Source organism: Xylona heveae (genome assembly GCF_001619985.1).
Source record: "Xylona heveae TC161 unplaced genomic scaffold L228scaffold_3, whole genome shotgun sequence".
NCBI lineage: Eukaryota > Fungi > Ascomycota > Xylonomycetes > Xylonales > Xylonaceae > Xylona > Xylona heveae.
In genome coordinates, this window is record NW_017264195.1 from 121,616 (window position 1) to 144,635 (window position 23,020).

General features: G+C 49.0%; 7 protein-coding genes and 1 non-coding gene across 8 annotated transcripts; 4 read left to right on the top strand and 4 right to left on the bottom strand.

Annotated features, from left to right (window-relative positions):
- Window positions 1-442: 442 nt before the first annotated feature.
- On the bottom strand, window positions 443-2,341 carry L228DRAFT_201934 (hypothetical protein; the record flags this gene model as incomplete). Its single annotated transcript, XM_018329637.1, has 2 exons — window positions 443-862; window positions 938-2,341. Coding segments are annotated over 2 exons (1,824 nt in total), but the record flags the coding sequence as incomplete, so codon positions are not given.
- A 2,819-nt stretch (window positions 2,342-5,160) lies between these two features.
- On the bottom strand, window positions 5,161-7,310 carry L228DRAFT_266339 (hypothetical protein; the record flags this gene model as incomplete). Its single annotated transcript, XM_018334842.1, has 3 exons — window positions 5,161-5,350; window positions 5,410-5,674; window positions 5,729-7,310. The coding sequence occupies 3 exons, from the start codon at window positions 7,308-7,310 to the stop codon at window positions 5,161-5,163; spliced, it is 2,037 nt and encodes a 678-aa protein (XP_018189520.1).
- Window positions 7,311-10,753: 3,443 nt separating this feature from the next.
- L228DRAFT_t38 lies at window positions 10,754-10,825 on the top strand. The gene has a single exon. It is a non-coding gene; the product is annotated as a tRNA-Arg (tRNA).
- Window positions 10,826-11,275: 450 nt separating this feature from the next.
- Window positions 11,276-12,690, top strand: L228DRAFT_266340 (mitochondrial cation transporter; the record flags this gene model as incomplete). The annotated part of the gene is made up of 5 exons (XM_018334843.1): window positions 11,276-11,379; window positions 11,483-11,616; window positions 11,713-11,807; window positions 11,911-12,442; window positions 12,542-12,690. 5 exons carry the CDS (start codon window positions 11,276-11,278, stop codon window positions 12,688-12,690), a joined length of 1,014 nt encoding a protein of 337 aa, XP_018189521.1.
- Window positions 12,691-13,964: 1,274 nt separating this feature from the next.
- L228DRAFT_266341 (hypothetical protein) lies at window positions 13,965-15,843 on the bottom strand (the record flags this gene model as incomplete). Its single annotated transcript, XM_018334844.1, has 2 exons — window positions 13,965-14,653; window positions 14,715-15,843. The coding sequence occupies 2 exons, from the start codon at window positions 15,841-15,843 to the stop codon at window positions 13,965-13,967; spliced, it is 1,818 nt and encodes a 605-aa protein (XP_018189522.1).
- A 373-nt stretch (window positions 15,844-16,216) lies between these two features.
- Window positions 16,217-19,769, top strand: L228DRAFT_244829 (hypothetical protein). The gene is made up of 5 exons (XM_018332024.1): window positions 16,217-16,533; window positions 16,588-16,685; window positions 17,129-18,266; window positions 18,323-18,983; window positions 19,064-19,769. Exons 1-5 carry the CDS (start codon window positions 16,384-16,386, stop codon window positions 19,555-19,557), a joined length of 2,541 nt encoding a protein of 846 aa, XP_018189523.1. The 5' UTR covers window positions 16,217-16,383; the 3' UTR covers window positions 19,558-19,769.
- On the bottom strand, window positions 19,712-20,138 carry L228DRAFT_85951 (hypothetical protein). Its single transcript, XM_018336915.1, has one exon. It carries the CDS (start codon window positions 20,008-20,010, stop codon window positions 19,780-19,782), a length of 231 nt encoding a protein of 76 aa, XP_018189524.1. The 5' UTR covers window positions 20,011-20,138; the 3' UTR covers window positions 19,712-19,779.
- Window positions 20,139-21,257: 1,119 nt separating this feature from the next.
- Window positions 21,258-22,918, top strand: L228DRAFT_85954 (hypothetical protein). Its single transcript, XM_018336916.1, has 2 exons — window positions 21,258-21,998; window positions 22,072-22,918. Exons 1-2 carry the CDS (start codon window positions 21,457-21,459, stop codon window positions 22,787-22,789), a joined length of 1,260 nt encoding a protein of 419 aa, XP_018189525.1. The 5' UTR covers window positions 21,258-21,456; the 3' UTR covers window positions 22,790-22,918.
- Window positions 22,919-23,020: the final 102 nt, after the last annotated feature.

The window sequence follows — 23,020 nt, forward strand, 5'->3', positions numbered from 1 at the left end:
CGCTATAAGTGTCCCGTTTGCACCATGCCCTAATATCATTTCCGGAAAACAATAACATGCACAAATATTCATAGTTAATGGGTCAATAGATTGGTAAGGAGAGAGGTGTTTGAGTGATCACTATCTACATGAGCGACGGCTATGTACGCTATTCTATGCGATGCTATGCTATGCTACAGTATGTAGGATGTCATGCCATCTATGCGACGTATTCTTCCAACTCCATGCCAAGGTCATGCTCGAAAGATACAAAGAAGGGATAAAACTAAATGCCAGTAAAAGAAATACCGCCCAGGCGTGATCGTTACGAATACCAATCTCTATCAATAACACCATGTGTAGATGAAACAGGTGTAAGGTTTAACAGTAGGGTATCAAATCAGTTAATTCATCGAGGCACTCCTTCGCCGCCAGCCTCCCGCGTCTAGTTCCTACCTCTGCCGATTCCCTTGCGCCTGCCATTGATAATTGCATTCAGACATTTGCCGACGCCTTCGAGGTCGCCCAATAGAGAAACATGGCCTCGTTCTGAAGAAACTTTGCCGCCTTTCGCAACGCGGTACCCTTCAGGCGGCATGGCCGCGCGTGCAAGGCACACGCCGTCGCCGCTGGCAAAAGCCAAATCATCATAGGCATCAGCATGTTTGATGCCCTCGCGGCCATCGACACGGGCCCCGTACACTGTTGGTATGGATTTGCCATAGAGCACAGCTATGGGCGGGTACCGATTGGACTCGGCGAGTTCAGGGCGATAATAGAGTTCTTCTTTGAATTGCCTCACTTCGGCCAGTATCCGTCGGAGATACCGGAGAGCGTCTTCGCGTGGCATGGTCACCGTTGTGGAGACGTTGCTATTGGGATTCTTGCCGTATGCCATGGGGTTGTGTGGGCCGTCCATTTGCGGGGCAATAGTAGCGTTGCGCTCGGTTTCCTCCACATGCGTTGCTGCTTCTGCTACCTTGGCTGCAGGGGAGCCCCGTCGATGACCATCCGCGTGGTTTGCTGATCTGGTGGGACTCGGACTGGAAGTGTTTCCATTCTCTTGCTCTTGGTTCTTGACAGTAGTCCCAACGCCAAGAGTAAGATACTTCTTGCCCGGTATCGAAAGGTTCGACAGATTTTCTGCTACGCTTCCAAAAATCCCGCCAAAGCTGCCGTTGCTGGCGTTCACCAGTGGTGGAAGCGGCTGGCTGATACAAGGTGAGAATCGGTTTTCGATCCAAGCGTCGGGATCGAAAAAGTCAACGGGATACTCCTCTTTCGTCCGTTTATCGAAGAAGCACTTGCCATTGTCCGGCAATAATGCAAAGCTCGTGCGCAAAGTAAAGTTGACTTGAGCTGTCAGCACTCGGGAGCTCAACAGGACCTCATCTCCGTTTCGGAATGGTCCAAGAATATTGACACAGTGATGAGGCACGCCCGCATATACCACGCCAGAGAAGAGCTCAGGGCGTTGGTTGACGGCGTGGCGAGTAATGAGCCCACCAAGGCTATGGGCAATCACGGTTGCTCCTTGCGGCCGCCCTCCTGGACCTGTTTTATTGCAAGGGAGACGTTCGAGGTACTCTATCAATTTCCGACTCAGAAGATGAGGACTCAATCTCCAATCGTATCCGTAATCCCAAACGCGCAGCCGCCCAGACTTTGCATTCTCTGACGCGTTGAGCTTCCTGAACAGACGCCGAGAGATGTCGACTGGTCCAATGTGAGTCAGCATTCCCGAAGGAATAACTGATTCTTCCATTCGTTCCTCGTCTTCTGGCTCGAGGCCAACTTCAAGGTCGACTCGACGAAGATTTAGGCCAACCTTGACTGGAATCCAAAGCTGTCTATGCGGTGGCTTCGCTGACCGTAAAATCGATCCACGATAACCACCCATAATGACAACGTCGCCTGTCAGTTCCTCCAATGCATGCGAGAGAAGAGGAAAAGCGGTGCCTTCCAATGAAGCCGTGCTTGCAGGGCGATCGCTGGTCAGTCGACTACCCCTCGATGACCCGCTTCGATCCCTTGGACCGCTTGACATGAAGTTGGGTATCAAATTCTTTCTAAGGCTATCGCTTCGCTGCAGACCACGCACCGGCTCGGTCGGGCTTCTTCCCATGTCCAAGTTTGCTCCGCGATTGGAAGAAATACTTGTCAAATTTGGGAGGCTCAGCCTCCCAAGATTGGAATCTTGTAGGCTGTCACGGAAACTATCTTTGATGGCTTTTAGGCGACTGTTCACTTGATCCTGGACGTTTTCGAATCTCGAGTCGTCACCGAGGGAAGATGTTCCTGACATGGTTCGCTCGAGAGGCAGCGAATTATCAGAGGTAGTTCGTCGTAGCAGCCCAGGCCGTCCCTGTTTGTAGAGATGTTGATGCGCAGTAGACCGTTCGTTCCGAGTTCCATCCGTAGCACCTTCCCGGCCGGTCCCAGATGGAACTGCATTGCTATTTCGTGCAAAGTCTATGGCAACCGGCTCCTGCGATGTATCCTCGGGTCGGGATACAAGTCGTTGGGCTCCGTTCAGAGAGTCGTAACGACGTGCTGCCCCAGACAGCACCTCGCTTGGTGATGTCGAGTTTCGTCTCCAGCCAAACCGGCTTTGCGTAAAATCTGACATGGATGAGCGTCTGTTTGAAAAGGGACGTGGCTGAGCGCGCTCCTCAGAATGATGGTGTCCCAGCGCACTCCACGGATGTGCTGAAGTCGACAAAAGCGAGCTCATTTTTCGGGCAAGACGAGAGGAACGGGAGCGGGAAACGCCCTGAGCACTGTCACCCTTTTGCTCCGAGGAGGTAAATGGCAGACTTGGCAGATTGAACGAGAAAAGCTTCAGCATGCCATTACTGCTTTCGCCGCTATCATTCAAAAGTGTAGGGTTTGTGACGGCTCGTCGTCTAGGAGCTCCCTGGGCTTCAGTTTTAGAAGTGACGATGCGCGGAACAGTAGGCCGTGATGACATGAAGCCATGTTGGTCACCTTTCCTTCGGCTATCATCTTGCGGGGCAGGAAGTGTTGAGCCTGCTTCAGATGGCGAGTCCTCTGCTTCCCGGGTCGGGCTCTCTGTGCGCCTTTCAGGCTCCAGAAACATGACATTGTTCGCGGCTCCCTCCTCCACATCAGGCTCATCATCGTCGAATATGATGTCCGCTCCTCCACCGTCTATCAGCGCTCTTGCCTTTTCAGCGGCAGAAGTGTGCGGGTTCGCCAGTCGTGATTGTGTATGACTGATGCTGATTCCAATTGCATTGTGAGCGTCGTCGGCAGTTGAGCCTCTATCGTCGAGCTGCTCATCGTCCGACAGGCTCTCAGAACTGCCATCGTAGGTCCGTGTTGCATCAGGGTCCAAGAAGGACCCTGGTCGCTCCGGTGGGGTACTGAACTCTTGGCTATGAGAGGCAGCATTTGAGGTGCTCGGCAGGGGCACCGCTTCCGGTCCCACGTTCATCTTTTGAACAGAGAACGCGGCCGGGGGTTCCTTGTCCTTGGTGCTCGACTGACTGTAAAGTCCACGGGGCCAGAAATGACAGATTCAATGATTTCCACTGAATAGGTATATCGACACACGAAACGGCAAGACATCCGGCAATGCCACGATTACATGGCCCGGTCCAGAAGAAAATAAAATGAGAGTCGGTGGTGAAGTGGGATCATGAAAAGGGACTGAAGAGGGGCTGTAAAAGAGGGCAAAAGGAAAGAAGGAAAATTTGGCCTCAGTAAGACAGACTTATTGGGAAGGATGAGGGGCTGCGCACGAGGCTGGAGATCAGCCTCCATAGTAATAATGTTGGCTGTGCCATAACTAACTGTAGAGAGCGGAAAACGGCATTCGGAACGAGGGAAGAGCCATGCTCGATGGGTCCACGGATCGACCATCGGCGCTCACTCGTCCCGAGCATAATGAGGTTTAGTCACTGAATAGTTTCCTTCTCTTCTGCCCTTTCCAGCTGGCCCCAAAATCCCCCCTCCCCCCAAAGAGTTGTCATTTGAAGTCAAAAGGGTGATTCTCCATCATGTGTATCAATTGATGATCCCCCATCCTGGATCATTTTGTCTACATGATTGGACAAAACCGCCCTGTCTCGTGCGGGTGTGACTTCCTCACTCGGGGAACTCTGACACTCAGACCCTGACGATCTGACTAAGATTCGCTTCCGTGATGTCATTCTAATCGAACTAAATGTCAATAATTTTGCTAACTTTTTCATTTCTATTCGATACAGCATGTGTTTAGTTATCAGAGGCAATTCTATGGCTACAAGTGAAGAGACATCAACTCTGTTTTTGATCCTATCATGCAAAGTACATTAATTATACTTTAGACGGTTACCAACTGCTTCCTTACGAGACCCGATACCCTGGCATGACATCATCGTTGGTTTTTTAGTTGATGTCAATTTTAAACGTGTGTTTTGTTATTCTTCTACACTCACATAAAATTCCTTTTTTGACTAAATTCCAAAAATAAATAAATTTACCTACTCTTACTGTTTTTCTTTGTGGAATTTATTCATTCATTTTCAGGAAAATCGCTATTCTTGCAGACAGGATTACTCCTGGGATATTCTACGGCAGGGCTGAGGATAATCTTCCTGTGACCTTTCCTTTCTCGGTATATTTCACGAGACGAAGGATTCTCTGGGTCCCACTATAATCTTTGATCGGACACTCCGACAAGAGGCTTTACCATTTCTACTCCTTCTAGCGTTTTAAGTGTACAAAGTACGAGCGACCGCTGCAATAATGGGTAGGGAATACAACACAGCCTCACTTGAACATAAATCGCCAGCATTATTTTTTAAAGATTTCCATTACATTGAAATCCAGCTTCACCTTAATGGTGTTGTATGCAAAAAGTGTTACTATGCAATCTACATCCGGGTCAAGGCAATCTGCAGAAATTGAGATGCCCGCATCTCCTCGTCCCTCGGAAGCTTCCTCAAATGGCATTGCTAACAAGCAAAGGTTGCGAGACAGATGAAATAAAACAGAATGCAAAGGAAAATGCTACAATAATATGCTGTAAAAAGGCAAAATATATGCTATATGCTTGGGTAACCAGGGGGGAATAATGCCAGCTCGAACCATGCGGGTATGCATAAGAAGACAATTCAGAAAAAAAAAAAAAGGTCTCAATGGACCTGACGTTGCATGATAGCGTTCTCCATCAACTCAATTTCGAGACCGGAGGGACTTTTGAGCGAGTGGTGAAGTGAATGGCGCATTCTGCGCGAAGAAATCGTGGTCGTGGAATCCATCCACTATCGGAGGCTGGATAGCGCAATAGGAACAAACGTAAATGGGCGGGCGCTGCTGATCTACACCAACGCATTGCACATGCAACCATTTGGCACAAGCATCACTGCAAAAAGAAATTGTTAGTTCCTGCAGCAATTTTGAGAGACGTGTGCCGAATTATACCATTGAATCATAGGTGCACCGTCAGCCTCTCCGCCATCACAAATGCATCTGATATACAGCCCCTGGATGTCCGAATGGGGATGAGTAGGAGTCGGAAGCTGAGGCTCGGTAATAGTTGACTCCGTAGTCGGCGAAGGAAACTGGTAAGCGCCCATTCCCGGATAGGGTGCAGGGACGAAGTTGGCGGCTTTCGGTAAAGACATTGGAGGAAGCCGATGTTTTGAAGGCGAATAAGAGCGAAGAGGCGTTTTCCTGGCCATCGAGACTGGAATTTTCTTAGCAAATAGAAACTCAACTATTTTAAAACGTATGCACAAACCTTTTCTCTTTGACCTTTCCTCCAAGACCTTCTTCAAAGCATGCTGCGCATCTCCGCTTGATTTGTGCTCGTCAAACTCGGTTATTGTTTCGGCTTCACTTGCTGCATCATCGGACAGGGACAACTTCCGCATCCGCAATGGATCCGGCGTATCCAAACCAGCTCGACCACGTTTCGTTGGACTTCCTGTGCGGAAGCTTGCCGTACGCAGTTTACGATGAGCAGAAAGACCGGGGCCCAGCTGGATGCGGCTAACATCGGGTACAGGTGATCTAGATTTGGGATAGAATTCGGCAAGAGCGGGCCCAAGGTTGGAAGCCCTTCGAGCAGGCTGTGAATAAGAAAACGACGACGCTCGACTTAGAACGTAGGGTTCGTCAACATCCGTAGCGGAATCACTGTCGTCATCATACAGCGAGTAGGCAGAAGCAGCATTTGACCGCTTCCGCATTTTGGCAGGAGACGGAGAATCGGCGACGACAACCTTGGCCCTTCCATTTTGGTCAACAGCCAAACTTACCGCGCCCTTTGCATTGTCGTCCGAGCGGGCTACTGATTGAGAAATAGAGGGAGTTTGAGATTTGAGCGGAGACGGCCGTCGCGGGCCCCATCCATTGCCGCCCGGGACAAAGGTGCTCTGAGGTGGACCAGGGACCGGGCAACGACTTCGGCTCTGTTCAAGCTTGGCTCTGAGCTGACCGTCTGTCATACTTCTTTTGAGTCCTGGTTTATCAAGAACCTTGGAAAAAGCTCCATGTTGCGTCAAGCTTGGTCCTTGAGCTGCGTCACCGCTGACGATCCGCAATTCTCTATTCCTGTCAAGGTCCTTTTGGCGCTGTGATTCAAGTGTCTGGTGATGATAAGGTCGCCGGCTTTCGACGCGTGAACGGGGCCGATTCATAGCGGAGGCAGGACGCAGGGAGTGATTTGGCGATTGAGAAAAGCTCAAAAGCATGTTTGGATTGAAAGCAGAGTCTGCGGTGGCGAAGTCCAATGACGGCGCCTGAGAGCAAGAAAGATCAAAAGAAGCTGGAAGCGGAGATGGGTCAAGGCGAGTATTCGAAGAACCTCCACCTAGACTCGTTGCCTGTGGCAAGTATTGATGCTGTGATGTCAGTCCTAACTGAAGCATAGGTGCTACACCTGAATGCAGGGATTCTGTCTGAACAGCCGATCCCATCCACGGATAATTCTGAGGCTCCTTTTGCGGATCGAAGAAGGGATCAGTTTCGGGAATAGAAAGACCAAGATTCACGGCATTCTGGTCCCAAAACGATTTCGTATCCGGGAAAATTGGAGCAGTAGCAGGGCCGGACATTGGGAATGGGAAGGTCTCAGGCGAGAATTGCAGACTAGGACCGGTGGTAAAGTCAAGCTGAGGAGCCTCATTGCCGTTTTTCTTCCGGTGACTCTGCGTCTTTGACGCGGAAGAAGGTGGCATTGACATCTTTCTCGAGCCTGGAACAGGCTGTTTGGAAGAGGGTGCTAATTGAGCTTGCTTCGTTTTACGTCTTGGCCCGCTCGGAGGCGGAGTAGCAGGAGCCTGCATAAGCAATGACGAATGGTCTGTGAATGGGTCCATGAATACCTCTACACTTCCCTCGAAGGATAAATTACGTAAATGATGAGAAAGTTTTGGGAAACAAAGCGATGGGAAAGAGAGGCAGTTGGTAAAAATAAAAAAGCAAACTTGATCGAGATAGCCAAGATCAGTCTGTTTGATTTGAAGGCTCTTGTGTGTTTTTATGGTGATGATCTGGAAAGAAATATGCAGAAAGCTTCTGAAAAACTCAGGGTATCAGACACTGCCGTCGGAGTCAGTAGTGCCCGTATGAAGTCGACAACCAGATATGATGTGTATCAAATTGTTATTGCGAGAAATAAATCGACGAGATGCTCCAACTGGGGTAGAGTGCTGAACATCCTTGCATTCACTCACCAATAAGTCTTAGACTTTGCCATAACGTCTCTTAGAAGAGTTGCGGAGTGGACCCCAGAGGTGCACAATGACGCTTCGTAGGTCGAGCACCCAAAAAACCAACAGCAGGGGTTTGTGAAGAACTTGGACCCCTATCGATGGGAACACATGTAGTATTTGAATGCTATGATGAGAGGGAGTGGATGGTAGTTGGACCGCAAAGGCTGCTCGAACTACCAGTTCGTAATGTGAAGGTAAAAGTGAACGAAAGGCAGTCTCTTCGCCGGTGAAGAGTTGCAGGGAGAGCACTGTGTGAGAAACAATGTCCGGGACGAGGCTCCAAGGCTGTCAAGGAAAACTCGGAGCAGTGTCACCAAGCCTAGGCACTTTCGAAGCCAGTCAGCAATAATTCTCAAGAATCGAATGAAGAGGCATGACGAGCGGAGAACCCACACAGCACCGCTGAATGGCAAGTCCTGAGTCCTTTCCGTGGTGAAATTCAACACTCGCAGTGGAGATGGTCTGGTAAGGGAGCTTGTCTCACAGAAGGTGTGTCCGTTTACTTCTCCCCGCAAGCCTCCAAAGTTTACGGCCAGCCTAGGACGAATGATAGAGTGTCGACACTATAGCCTTTTGGTTACATTATTTTCGTCGTCAGCAGAGAAGGCTCGGCGTAAGGAAGATCAGACGGCTCCGCCGATAGGATCCATGTGGCCGAACTGGCGAAAGTTTTAGGGTCGAGACGAGTCGGGATTCGGGGCAAGATAGTTATGCACGATTGGCGGCGTTCAATCTCCACCACACACAAGGCTCACAGGTTGCAAAAAGTACGGGGAACAAGTGGGTTAGTCGGGACACATTTTCGACGTCAGCATCAGAACCAGGAAGGGAAGAGGAGAGACACAAATTGTGGGGATGCAGTGTTTCTTTTTCTTTTTCGTTTCTCCCTGGTGCAGCTTACTTTTCTCTTTCAGTGTGTCGTTGCTTTGTTGAATATATCCCCACTACTCCTTCTCCACTCTTTTACTGGTCGTTCTCTCCTACGAAAGTCGGAGCCCCTCGTTGTCCTTTGATGGAATAGCGAACTGCTCCATCCGCTAAGAGGACGCCTCAAAAGGCCCCTTGGACCGAAGCGACGGGGCTTCTATACAATCTGGTTGGCTCTGGGGAGCTCCGAAAGTGCTATCAGGAATGCAGCTGAACCCAAGCGCCAGCCTGCCGACATTATTCAATATATGCTAATTCCGGAATTTACAGGAGGTACGGCACAATGCGGCTCTCTCTATCTGTCCTTGGTCTTTTCGTTCTCTCTTGCCAGTCAATCATCTATTAGGCAAGCCATCGACGACGTGAAGCTTATTAAATCCTTGTTTAACTGGCTTGACTGCTCAGTACAAGCAGTTTTACCTTACCCCTTGCCCCTTGCCCCTTGCCCTTGGTGCGTGTGGTGGATACTTTTAACTAAGTAGGTGATTCGTTAGGTAAGGAATCTGACGGTGGCGGCGACCTCAAGTAACCCCACACTTGAGCAAGCTCTTACTATATCAAAAAGAGCTATGTGTGGGCATGGAGAGATTCACCATTTTTCTGGATTCGCTGGGCTGTTCTCAAAGGTTCATGAAGATCTCCATGATAGAGGACAAGGCAGTTTCATCAAGGCTGAATTTTGACAGATCACATGGGCCCACCAGCACACCGCTGCTCGATGAGCAAACGCATCAAGGCACCTGCAAGCTGAAATTGTTGATTGCGTTGGGCCGATCCCTTCCCTCTTTCTTGTTCTCGGTTCGGCCATTCGAACCTCGAAACACACGGCTGCGCTGGTTCCAAGGTTTGCTGGGTCGCTAATTGAAGCCCCTAACGTATTGAGCCTATAACTACGCTGCAAGGTACCGCCCTGCGGTCCTGGCGGCCTTGGGTTTCCGCCAATTGATTACTCCTTGGGACGAGTCGTGGAAAAGTCCGTTCTTTACGAGTCTTCGTCGGCAGCCTACTTTGAAGACCGACTTGCGGCGGAGCGTGGAATCCATGATTGAAAATGCCTGCAATTGACCAGTTTTCATGTAATCCAATCGACGCAATCACTAAACTATTTGATCCGAGAAACCCAACACCCGGACAACGCAGCTCTCTTGAAGGCCTCAGCTAACCGCAAACGGGCAAAAGTCCACTTGTGGCTCATCTCGGATCTTTTTGACCATGCCCTTGCCAGGTTGTTGCCAGATCGAATTTGGTCCGATCCGTTAACACGCGAGCGATGCATGTTTCAAGGCCCCAGTTTACCGGCCATTTTTTCAACGTCGGGCGAATTTTTTCAAGGGGCAAAAGTCATGACGTGAGCCTAATCTTTTCGAGTACGCCCCCTGCATAGAGAGAGAAATGAATCCGAATATCCGTTATTTATCATCAAGCTCTGCTAATTGCACCGTACATGCACAAGGCATCAATTCAAATACAAATTCTTTGAAAGGAGCAGAATTGTGTTAGAAGAAATGCTACAGTGAACGTCTGTATTTATTGTTTGAGGGGCAGTCTTTGGTTCACATAACTGAGCTCAAGGGATTGCTTGGATTAGATCGCAGATGTCGTAATCTGCTGTGTGAGGAGGTACGAATTTCTGAAAACTCGGCTCCGAAACCACAAGGGACGAAAGTCACCTCCAAACGCCCCTGAACATAGTTGGGACTCGTCGTTCAATAGAAGTAATTAGCTGATCATGGCAATCCGTGGAACATTTTGGGTGTAAAAAATTTGCTTCATTTTTTAATTATGAATTAGATGGACCAAGCAGAATCTCGTGTATGCTAAATTGAACTCGCCGTTGAAACAGAAATTTCCTCGGTTGCGGAATACAACGCTGACATGAAGGATGTTCAGGCAATAGACAGGCAGTATTCGAGCACATTTAAAACTGGGACATATATTCATGAAGATAATCGTTGTGCCTTCAACATTCTACCTTGAAAAACAAGAAAAATAGGAAGACTGTAAAACGAGTTGGCACAAATTGGGACCACAGGAGCATTTGTTGAGGAATTTCCTATTTAGGGTAGCTGCAAAGTAATTGCGCTATATATTGTGGATTAGTTAATAAACCATCAACAATCGGTCTCGTGGCCTAATGGTAAGGCATCTGATTTCGGCTCAGAAGATTGCGCGTTCGAGTCGCGTCGAGATCGAATATCTTTTTTGCTCTTACACATTTCTCTCTATTTCTCTTTTTTGCCATGTACAATGGCTACTGTGGCTCTGCAAGTCGAATAGTTACAATTATCGTACCTTTTGGGGATTTTTGAAGGACCAGAAAACTGCTTTGATTCGACTTATTCTTGTGGCGTAGGGAATATCCGGAGAAAATTGCCACCAAGTCGGACCGTAAGACCGTTATCAATCCATATCGGGTTAGGTGCGGCAGTTTTTGGGGCCCAAATTTCTTATCGGATGAAAGATCTTGCGCCAAGCTCACACCGCCTTCGCTTGCGGGATTCTTTGAATAATTATGTGAAACCATCGAAATGTGAATCACTTCGAGCTTTACAAGAACCCGTCATCTCATTCATACCTCTCTGCCTGCACTTTGGCAGCCTCTGAGCCAGGTATCTCCCGCACGCCATCTCTGAGATCTGAAAATGTCCGCATCTCTACCGGGAAGCCGGGATTTGCCCGCCTCTCAGTACGATCTTAGCACGTACTGGGGTCGAGTGCGACACTCCGCAGATCTTGCGGATCCAAGGTACGAAGCCCAAGATCAATTAAGCTCATTCTATAATGGATTAGATGCCCCCCTCGGTCAATCTTTTTATTTGCCAGTACTGACAGATTTCTTGTTGATACAGGACGCTTTTCGTCTCGTCCTCTGGTCTCGAACATGCAAAGGCAATGGTATCTTCGTATAAGACTGGGGGGCTCAAGTCAATGACGCCAGACATCTGGAAGGCGAAGAAGATTGTGGATTCCACGCTCCACCCTGGTATGTGACTCTTGCCAATTCCTCTCGTTAAATGCTTTTGGAACCAGAAGGCATGCAATATAGGAAACTTATGCTGACTGTGGCCGTTGATCCTAGACACTGGAGAACCAGTCTTTCTCCCCTTCCGCATGTCGTGTTTCGTCATTTCTAACTTGGTCGTTACGGCCGGTATGCTTCAACCTGGACTGCAGGTGCGTTAGAAGTCCCCTTTCCACCCAGACAATAATTGGTCGTTTGAAATGACGACCCCATTTCACGTTGCTAGGAGAGCTAACATAATTCCACTCTCATCAGACGACTGGCACTCTCCTCTGGCAAATCGCCAACCAGTCTCTCAATGTCGCTATTAACAACGCCAACGCGAACAAGTCCACTCCTCTATCCGCCTCCGCCATGGCCAAGTCCTATTTCCTTGCCGTCTCCGCCTCCTGCTCCGTCGCCTTGGGCCTGAATGCCGTCGTCCCTCGTCTCAAGCGCGTTTCTCCCGGGACTCGAACCATTCTTTCCCGACTGGTTCCATTCGCCGCCGTCGCGACGGCTGGTGCTCTCAACGTTTTCCTCATGCGCGGCGAGGAGATCCGCCAGGGCATTGATGTGTATCCTGTGCTCAGCGACGCTGACAAGGAGCGCATCGAGAAGGAAGGTACCGAAGTCGCCAGCTTGGGCAAGAGCAAGAAGGCCGCCACGCTGGCCGTTGGCGAGACTGCCATCAGCAGAGTGCTCAATGCCACCCCGATCATGGTTCTCCCGCCCTTGATTCTCGTTCGGTTGCAGAAGACTCAGTGGCTCAAGCACCGCCCCCGCATGGTCATCCCGATTAACCTTGGTATGTTCTGTCTTTTGACTCATTCTCATCTTTCATCTTTCTTCTTTTCATGCCGAATGGCCCATAAATTTGCGACGCAATGCTAATTGGTAATGTTAGGTCTCATCTTGACCACTTCCATCTTTGCTCTTCCCCTTGCCCTTGCCGCTTTCCCTCAACGCCAGGCCGTCAGCGCTCAGAGTCTCGAGAAGGAATTCTGGGAGAAGGGCGGAAAGGACGGCAAAGTCGAATTCAATAGAGGTATCTAAAAAGGCCATAGCATCTCTTCGGCCGCAACATGCGATACAATCACCTACAGTTTTATTTTAACGGTTCGCGCATTGCAATCTAGAGGATAGATTTGCAATACTTTTCCCAGCACAGCGAGCGACCAAGCATGCTTTTCTATTTCCCCATTCTAAACGAAGCATGCATATTGCAAGCATAACCCATATAGACTAAAGATGAGCGCCATTGATTCGTCTAGTTAGATCAACACCTGGGGCTTGTTTTTCTTCGCTTTTCAATCTTTTACATCCTCATGTCTTTGGACGTCCACCTCCGAAGACTCGTCTTATCATATTTCTTGCCTTCTGTATGGCAAGAAGGCTAGATAGAACTGGATAGATCCTCTTCGTTTTGACCTTCTTCTCTTTATTTATATCTCACAGCTACATTTCCTGTATCGTATATATCTCTTCCATTTTGCAATATTGCGACTTTCCGCATGATACACTAGCGAAGAAAGAATTTCTTTTGAACCTGGACCTGGACTTACTTTTTGCTGAACACTTCTGCTGTCCATATCATACTGTGCACATTGAAAAACAATATGAGGATGCCAACTTATGTTTTAATAAAACAGAAAGGAAGCTAGACATGTCTTGGTCAAGTTATCTGTTCCTCCATTTTGAGTGATCAGTACTAAAAGAGGCTACTTAAGACTGATCATACATGTAGTAGGTATGGTAAGGTAAGGTGGGTACGTAAAAGCGGGGAACGCGGACGTTGTTCGTACGTCCAAACGAGGCCTGGTGCCCCGCGAGTACAGGGAGAAAACAAACAGTAGTAATGAAGCCACAAACGCCTGTGCGCCCATGTGTACCGTGTTGCAGGGAGTAAAAAGCTTGTCAAGCACGGAACGGGATAAAACTTCGCAAGCACACGCAAGCAAAGCAAAGCCAAGCAGAGCTGAAGCGGTGACCCTGGGCCGTAAGTCAAGCAAAGTAAAAGCAAAAAAGAAAGAAGTGAAACCCCCAACAGCCCAAACGCCCATGTGAGTATGCAATATTGAAAAGATCTGCAAAAGCCAAATAATAGCCGGCTTTTCCGGAACCGAGTAAGTCAGACCGGTAGTGGGCAGCAAGAGAAAAAAAAAGTAGGTTGCAGTCCGTTCGAAAAAGGCCAAGCAATCAACATAAATAGATCAAAAAGATGGGTAGAAATCAGCGCTATAATGGCCTTCCTTATACGGCCCAGCGCGCTCTGGATCTGTTCCTCCTAGCGACGTCAGTGACCTTGTCACTGATGAGAAATAATCAGCTTAGTCTCTGGCATTAAGACGGGTATATGCCCAAGCGAGACTCTTCTTTTCCATCCCATCTGCTTCCAAGACGCCAATAAGGTCTCTCATCTGGATGCCCTGGCCCTTTTCGCGATCCTCGCGCCACTCGCCGAAGCGTCGACCACCAGGACCGAGATACGCTGCTGTGGCATCGGCAGACGAGCCGCCTGAGCCGGGACCAAACGAGGTATTCAATTTTGAGGGAAACGCAGAACTTGATGCGGAGGGTTTGTCCTTTGTCATCCAGGAATAAGCGCCTTTCTTTTTACCAAAGAGACCGCCACCGCCGGCGCCGCCGAGAGAGATGTTGGCCATGACATTTGCAGCGGCGTGCTGGCTGGCTTCGCTCTCGCCGGCTTTGGCTAGCTTTTCGCGTTCCTTTTTGGTCATTTTGACTTCGGGCGCGCGCTCGCCGATCAGACCGCCACCGCTTGGTGCGCCGGCGCCAGGGGTCGCGGGGACGCTGCTTGCGCCGCCTTTACTAGCATCTCCACCACCAGAAGCAGCGACCTCAGAGGCCTTTTTGGCACGTCGTGCGAGTCGGGCTTCTTCTTGTTGGCGCTCCTTTTGGGACATGTTGCGTAGGGTGCGCGCGAGTTCATTAGGGAAGGATAGGGTTGGCTTGGGGGATCCGTCGGGGGGTTTACTTGCTGCGGAGATGGATGGTCCTTTTGACGCTGAATGTTAGAAGAGTAGCGGGTAGTAAGGGGATGAATGATAGGAGCATACGTTTCATAGGCATGGACCTGGGGCTCACGGCGCTCTCCCAGCCTTGCCGGTTTCCGGTAGCAGTGGTGGAGGAAGCTCCTGCGCTTCCGGAAGGTTGTGCGCCTGTGCTTTCTGCACCAGGACCGACTGCCAAATCAGACCATTCTGGGGGAACGATACCATGAGATCCGACTCTTCTTCCCTTTGCCAATGCCGCTGCATCCTCAACGAGGTTCCTGATTCGTTCATTGGTTGCGAGTGAAATCAATGCAAGGATGTCGGCCAGAGGAGCCGTCTCGTCGATCAAGCTTGGCCCTTTGACTACTGAAACGGTAGTGCCATCACTGCCAACAACAGACTGGCTGTTTACGGGTCGATTGGCAGGAATCTTCTCTGGGATCGGATCGTATAAGCCTTCCATGGGAACGCGAACTCCATTTTCAAACGCACGTCTTCCGATCTTGTGGCGGACCGTATTGGTGTAGAGAAAAGGCGCGGAAAGATGCTGCTGGCGCTTTTCGTTGATAGCCCGAGCCTTCAACCTCCATTTTTCAGCGGCAAGCTCTTCCGGTGTCTTCGTTGGCGCAGCTGGTTGGCTAAGAGGACCTGTCCCATAGAACGCACTCGGACCAGCTTGAATCGGAAGTGAAACGCTGTAGCCTTCGTTTGTAGTAGTACTAAGAGGATAGCCTCCAGGCGCGGAGCCCGCAGATGTAGTCGAGTTGAACGATGTTGCGCCTTGCGACCCAAAAGAAGCAGCGCTCGGCTTGTCATTTGAGAGGTATGATTGATACATTGCAGCTTCTTCATCTCGAATATCGATCCCAGACGATGCGATGACGTCTCCGAGCTCATTCAGATCCGTAGCCTTGTCGGCAGCTGGCCGGGACGGAGGCGGTCCCATGGCGCCCGTATTGGTTGCTGGAGGAGGCGGAGGCATGGTGGGAGTTCCGTTTACAGGCGAACCAATATTGGCAGTAGGCAAGGCGACGTTGGAGAAGCTGGGAGAGTTGGGACTCATGGCGTATGGAGAAGACGGATTTGGTGAAAGCCGCTGTCGTTTGGTTGGAGGGAGAAATGCGCCCGCATTGCCAGGTGACGGAGATGATTGTACGGGCGAGAAAACCCGGGGAGGAGGTGCTTGCGCCATTTTTCCTTCCTTGATTGCGCCGTCCCAAGCTTCACTGATTCACTACCAAGTGGCCCGTTTTTGTGAATGTTTCTTCACTCCGGCAGGCAGTGTGCCGACGGCCGCAGACGGTCTCTGCGGACAGCTGCCTCGCTCAGTATGCTGGAGCGTTCAATAAAATGACTGTCTGTTCATGGAACGGTTCCAGAGTAGTTCCAAATCGATAATGTGAGTAAGGGAATGTTGGAAATGCTGCGATGATGTTGGTGGAGAAGCTCATCAGTCCAAAGATCCATTACAGATGCTCGCGTCGCATTTCGCGGGCATTACGTAAGCAATCGCGCTCAGCAACTCTTGACCAAATGGACAATAATTCATCACAGTCATTATACAACTGGACAATAACTCTCATTCACCAGTTCTTCTGCGCTTGATCGATCTCATTCTTGATTGATCCGTCTGATGAAAGAGTGTTGTTGATACAGTATCTTTAAGGATTGAGATCTGTGGTGGTCGCCGACACTCGCTCTCAACTCTGTTCCCAGCCAGGTTGGAGCAGTCATGGCGACCAAGAGAAAGCTTTCGGCCATTTCGCCGGCGGACGAAGAGCCCGTCGATCCGTCTGATGAACTGATGTTCTTATGTCTAGGAGGCGGAAATGAAGTTGGTCGATCATGTCACATCCTACAATACAAGGGCAAAACAGTCATGGTATGGATCCAACCACTCTTCTCACTAGATAATTCCCAGCTGACAATTGGATAGCTCGATGCAGGAATGCATCCGGCATATGAAGGGCTTTCTGCGCTTCCTTTCTACGACGAATTTGATCTGAGCACTGTCGACGTTCTTCTCATCAGCCAGTACGTACAGCATTTTGTTATCCAACCCGTTTTTGCGTCACTTGCGCTCGCCACTACCCTCGTTTGTTTTTGGAAGAGAATATTTGTTTGCTATGTGCGTTATGGGTCTTATAGTGGGCCTAATCCGTTGGCGCCGAGAGTGGCGGCGGCAGCAACAGCTACGATGCTCCGCAAGGTGGATATGGGTGCATTTTCTTGCTGTACCTCCATCTCAAATTTGCTGTATAGAAGAATTAATGAAGTTTTGTTACATTCACCGTGTTCTCTTCCTCTGCATATCGTATATCTGTGAGCTTTGCGGGAGTACCAGGCCAGACGTCAAGCCCAGGCCTATCAGGTTTCCTGCTATTGCGAGATCTCCTGTCCCTTGTTGTCTTACAGCGCAGCTCTCGCCACCCATGATTATTGATTAAATAGCAAGGCTGACCTGGGTTTCCGTGTAGTTTCCATTTGGACCATGCGGCATCATTGCCTTATGTACTATCAAAGACAAATTTCAAAGGCCGGGTCTTCATGACACATCCTACCCGGGCGATCTATAAATGGCTGTTACAGGATAGTGTACGAGTAGGCAATACGTCGTCCTCGTCTGAACAACGAACAGAGCTCTATACCGAAGCCGATCATCTGGCAACATTCCCTCAAATCGAACCGATAGACTACTATACTACGCATACTGTCTCTTCCATTCGCATCACTCCATATCCGGCCGGTCATGTCCTCGGCGCTGCAATGTTCCTGATCGAGATTGCTGGACTCAAGATTCTATTTACTGGCGATTATTCTCGAGAAGAAGACCGACACTTAATCTCCGCCGAGGTCCCAAAGAACATTAAGATTGACGTCCTGATTACCGAAAGTACCTATGGAATAGCATCACATATTCCTCGTCTTGAGCGAGAAGCTGCTTTGATGAAGTCTATCACCAGCATCCTCAATCGAGGCGGACGTGTACTTATGCCCGTCTTTGCTCTTGGGCGAGCGCAGGAACTGCTTTTAATTCTTGACGAATACTGGGCACGGCATGCAGAGTTTCAAAAGATACCCATTTACTACGCATCTAACCTGGCCCGAAAATGTATGGTTGTATATCAAACCTACGTAGGTGCGATGAACGACAACATCAAGCGTCGGTTTCGAGAACGTCTTGCCGAGAGCGAAGCTGCTGGCGACGTTGGACGTGGTGGACCTTGGGACCTTCACTATGTGCGCAGCCTGAAAAGTCTAGACCGATTCGAGGACGTGGGTGGTTGCGTCATGCTTGCCAGTCCGGGAATGCTTCAGAACGGAGTATCTCGAGAGCTGCTAGAACGATGGGCGCCTGATAATCGCAATGGAGTCATCATCACTGGTTATTCCGTTGAAGGCACTATGGCCAAGCAAATCATGACCGAACCTGAATCAATTCCAGCAGTCATGACAGTACGAGAAGGCGCGCGCGGGCGAGGTCGAACAGCTGGTGGAGAAGCAGAAAAAGTCATGATACCCCGAAGATGCACTGTTCAGGAATACAGTTTTGCAGCGCACGTCAGCGGAACGGAGAATCGAGAATTCATCGAGGAAGTGGCTGCTCCAGTAGTGGTATGTAATATCCTTATTTCTGTTTGGGTTGATACAATAAGCTAATTCGTACACAGATCCTCGTTCATGGCGAAAAGCATAATATGATGCGACTTAAATCCAAGCTCCTTAGTCTCAACGCGGACAAGCAAGAAAAAGTCAAAGTCTACAGTCCGGCCAATTGCGAGGAACTCAAGATTCCTTTCAAGACGGATAAAACCGCTAAAGTTGTCGGCAAACTGGCAGACATCTCACCACCCGACGCGTCCAAATCCACCGACGAGTCTGATCCTCAACTCATTACCGGCGTGCTTGTCCAAAACGACTTCAAAATGTCGCTCATGGCTCCTGAAGACCTTCGCGAATACGCTGGCTTGACCACCACAACAATTACCTGCAAGCAGCGAATAACATTGAGCGCCGCGGGCGTTGATCTCATACAGTGGGCTCTCGAGGGCACCTTTGGCAGCATCGAGAGACTGCCGGATAAAATGGTGAATGGCAAAACCGAGCAAAACGGCGACAACACGAGCATTGAGAATGGCGAGGAGGCCGATGAAGAAATCAAGCCATCGAGCTCCGGCACGACGTTTTTGGTCATGGGCTGCGTGGCCGTGCGTTGCCAAAACAATGGCGCAGTCGAAATAGAGTGGGAAGGAAACATGCTTAATGACGGAATCGCCGACGCAGTTCTTGCAGTCTTGTTTACAGTCGAGACTAGCCCTGCAGCAGTCAAGCGTAAGTTCTACACCGAATCCCGATGCTTCCAGGAAAAGACTATCCTTTTTCCTGACGCTTACTTTTTTTAACTGAAACAGGATCCTCCAACCTTCATTCACACTCCCATTCCCATGCTGATGATGCTCAGCTCGAGAAGTCTACAAAGTTCGAAAAGCGCAATCCACATGCCCATGTCCGCCCCGAAGAGCGCTTCGCCCGATTATGCATGTTCCTCGAAGCACAATTCGGGACAAACATTTCCCCTATTGCCAAGCCGCGTCTCGTCAACGGATCTGTCAAACCCGAACCGCTCGAAACCAAAAAGGAAGAAGAAGAAGACGACGACGAGCAATACGAAGCCGCGATCAAGCTCGACCGCGAAGAAGCAGATGAACTCGAGCGCTTGCATCGTCTCGGCATCCCTGTTCCAGGCGTGGAGATCAAAGTCGACAAGCATGTCGCCAAAGTGTGGCTGGAGAATCTCGATGTCGAGTGCCAGTATGGCGTGCTCCGAGATAGAGTTAAAGCTGTTGTTGAGCGTGCGGTTGAGACTGTGGCACCACTGTGGGTCGAGCGTAAGGCGTATCATTAATGGCTAGCTTTCTTTCCTGCTCCCTCTTTTTCTTATTCCTCTTTTTCTCGTCCTACTGTTTTATTTTATTCTCTCATTTCCTTTGTATGGACTCTTATTCCAGCGGGCAAATATTTCCCTGGTAAAAATATGGGACGGCGGTATCCTGTGTCTGCCTTAGTGCATGGTTCTTCATTCTTCATTCTTCATTTGTATCATGTATGAAATACTCGATATAATTATCTATTCAAATAAAAACACTAGAACATGACTAAGGTGTTGCCTTCTGTTTTTCTCCTTCTCTCTGCTCTCCTTCGTTTTACTCCTCTCTCCTCTCCTTTCCTTTCCTTTCCTTTCCTTTCCTTTCCTTTCCTTGCTTTCCTTCTTTTTTGTATCTTTTGTTGTTGTCGTTGTCTTCGTCATTGTTTTCAGTAAAACGGTCTCCGATACTGCAAATCCCAAGACCCCAATCATTATTGCCGCCTCACTTCAATATCTCAAAGAGAGCATTGCTATCAGAACGGAAGATAAAAAAAAACTTATATTTAATATTTTTAAAAAAAAAAAAAAAAAAAAAAAAAAAAAAAGGGAAAAAAAAAAAAAAAAAAAAAAAAAAGGAATCTTCTAGATATGAGAGCAGTAGCATCATGTCAGAAGGCTGCAAATGTGGTAACCTGGCCTATCAAATCCTAGGGATTGTAGACTCGAAGAGTCGCCAAGGCACGACATGCAGAGCAGCAGAGCAGCAGAGCACGCGGGAGTCGCGGGACACGCGGAAGAGCTTCGAGCTTCGGGCTTCGAGCCGCAACCCCCAGTCCATAGTCCGCAATCCGCAGTCCGCAGTATTATCCGCACGGGGTAGGTAAGGTCCGTTACATTGCACCTCGGTCCTCGGACCATATGACGATACAATTGACAACTGTATCGCGATTCGCAAATAATACAATCACTTCAACTGACAACAGTAAAACATAATAATTCAACCGCGGTGCTGCGCAGAATAACGGTCCCGGTTGAACTAATTACAGGTCAAATAACAAGTGAAGCAGAGTCAGGGCGAAGTTCAAATTTCGAACAGCCTGCAAAAATGCCAGAAGACTTTAAAAAAAAAAAGGAAAAGGAAAAAGGAAAAAGAAAAAGAAACCTTGCATGAACCTGTCCAACCACAGCGTCAATTGAAATAGGCAACCGCGCCAATTGCGCCATGCAGATTCATGCATGGTTGCATGGTTGCCTGGCTGCCTTGTTGCCTCAATATCTGTATGTGCTTTGATTCGTTAGATAATTTCAGCCTCGTCGAACTGCATAAAGTCCTGGTCGGTGACTGGCTATAGTGCCGAGAACAGAGGGGTAAGAGAGAGGGGGAGAAAGATATGGATGGCGAAAGAAAGAAAAGAAGGAGAAATGGTAGGGGGTAAAAAAGACGGCAGACAGCGGACGGCAGACAAAACGAATTGATAGATTGACAGCCTTGCGTCTGTGCGTATGTGGAGGAGGCTCGGCGGCGCGTGGTGGTGGTCATTATGAGAAATCGGCGTGCAGTGCAAGGAGTAGTTTATATACTGTAAGTTTTGGTCATGAGGAACGTTATGTACCCTGCGGCATGTTATTCTGCATGCCCGCACCGACGATGATTGGGATGTTGAGCGTAAGCCTCAATGCTGGAGGTCGTGGTCGAAGGTCGAAGGTTTAAGGTTTAAGGCGGGAAAAACAAAGGCAAAGTGGCTTAGATGTGCATATTGGGGAGAAGGAGGAGATGCTCGTGGGGGAGATGGGACGGCGTATAAGATGTTTGGATGATCTCTGAGGATCTGTAGCGGCTGCTTTCTCATTTATGATACTTTATATCTATTATATTGATCCAGGAGAGAACAGAGGACATAATCTTATAGAACTCGTCATTTGACGGTGCATTTAATCATGGCAGAAATAGTTGGAATAGTCTCTGGCGCTTTTGCATTCCTTCCAGCTTTGAAATATATCTATAAATTCGGCAAAAAGTTCGACGAGCTGCGGCGTCAACTAAAATTTGCGAGATACCACTTGAAGAATATCTCGAAGGAGTCTCAAATGTTCGGTGATATCATGAAAAGAGTGTATTACGACACAGCTGGTCATCCTGACCTGAAGGAGGGGAGCGGAAAAGGAGATAAGAATATGAAGAAGCTGCGCCAGAAGCTTATGGACGAAACGTCGAATATTTATGAACAGATCAAGTCATTCCTTCATCGAGTCAAGGATATTGCAAAATTGAGTGGAAGATCTGGGGTTTGGCGAAACTTTCACACCGCAAAGGCTCTGTGGCGATGGCTAAGGGAACGAACCTTGTTCGATTATACCTTGCGATTCGTGCAATTGGTAAAGTCCTCGGCTGATATCTTTCTGAGCCTCTTAATATTTCGTGACTTGAGGGCTCTTGCAAAAGAACCTGAACTTGTAAAATATGATCTGATGCGCAGCTTGTGAGTGCAGTCACGTTCATATCCGCCCTTCACTAGTGTTACAGACAGTACTGATATTTTGCCAATGTTGCAGACAATTATGCAAGGCAGATCTTCGAGCAAAGAGAAAATCACAAAAGAAGTTGCAAAAGGAAATGAAAGATCTTGAGGTTGAGCTCGTCAAGACCGAACTTCCCTTCTCTGCTCCTTCGGCAGATGCGTTGCAACTTGGAGATGAGTTGAGAAAACTAGCCAAGCGCGAATTAAGACGGGAAAGAAATGAAAGACGGGAAAGAGGATCCAATGTGGCTGAAGAATCCACTGGCTCTTCATCGAGCGGGCCGTCTCTGGAGACGCCGACAAGTGTTCCATCTCCGCAGCCCCCGCGACCCCACCCCGGGTCGATAGTATCGGAGAACGCTCGATCGTCAAAGGCTTCAAATTCCGGTCACGTTCGAGGCTCTCAGGAGCAAAATCAAGAATTATGGATCGTACCATCAGATATAGTAATTCTTCCAGAGACACCACATGCCGCAGCCGACAATCCAACCGAGATGGAGATTAGGCCACAAACAGTGCCATCAGCTCCTCCATCCACGGCGAGATCACCCTCGCCGTCTTATCCAAATGTTAACGTCAGGCCCATCGGGGGTGTGCCCACGGCTCTCTTCAGGTCCCCAGAGAGTCAGCAGGGAACGCAGCCAGACAGAACCAGAAGTCCCTCCGTCGAGGAAGGATACGTTCATGATAACGGCGAGACCGTAGAAGACGGTTACCGCAGAGGAAGACGCCGGAGTTCGAGAAGTTCTTAAGTTCTTCCGTTGGCAGTTGAAATATAAGAAGATGCTGAAATAATACCAAGGTTTTCGGACTGTAGCCTGTTGGAAGGGGGGGGTTCTTTTCTTTTGAAGCGTTCTGGCCTTTGGAAATTTGTTTTGTATAGCTAAATGTATTAAGTTAACGTCTGATAATAAGTTTTTTGGCGGCATAAGTCATTTCCCTCGCAGCCTCGGGGCCGAGAATGACACTTGATTCTGAATGAA

Coding starts and splice junctions, on each gene's coding strand:
- L228DRAFT_244829 (XM_018332024.1), top strand. CDS start 16,384: ATGGCGACCAAGAGAAAGCTTTCGGCCATTTCGCCGGCGGACGAAGAG. Junction 16,534..16,587: donor ACAAGGGCAAAACAGTCATG/GTATGGATCCAA, acceptor ACAATTGGATAG/CTCGATGCAGGAATGCATCC. Junction 16,686..17,128: donor GACGTTCTTCTCATCAGCCA/GTACGTACAGCA, acceptor GTTTCCGTGTAG/TTTCCATTTGGACCATGCGG.
- L228DRAFT_85951 (XM_018336915.1), bottom strand. CDS start 20,010: ATGATTGGGGTCTTGGGATTTGCAGTATCGGAGACCGTTTTACTGAAA.
- L228DRAFT_85954 (XM_018336916.1), top strand. CDS start 21,457: ATGGCAGAAATAGTTGGAATAGTCTCTGGCGCTTTTGCATTCCTTCCA. Junction 21,999..22,071: donor TATGATCTGATGCGCAGCTT/GTGAGTGCAGTC, acceptor CCAATGTTGCAG/ACAATTATGCAAGGCAGATC.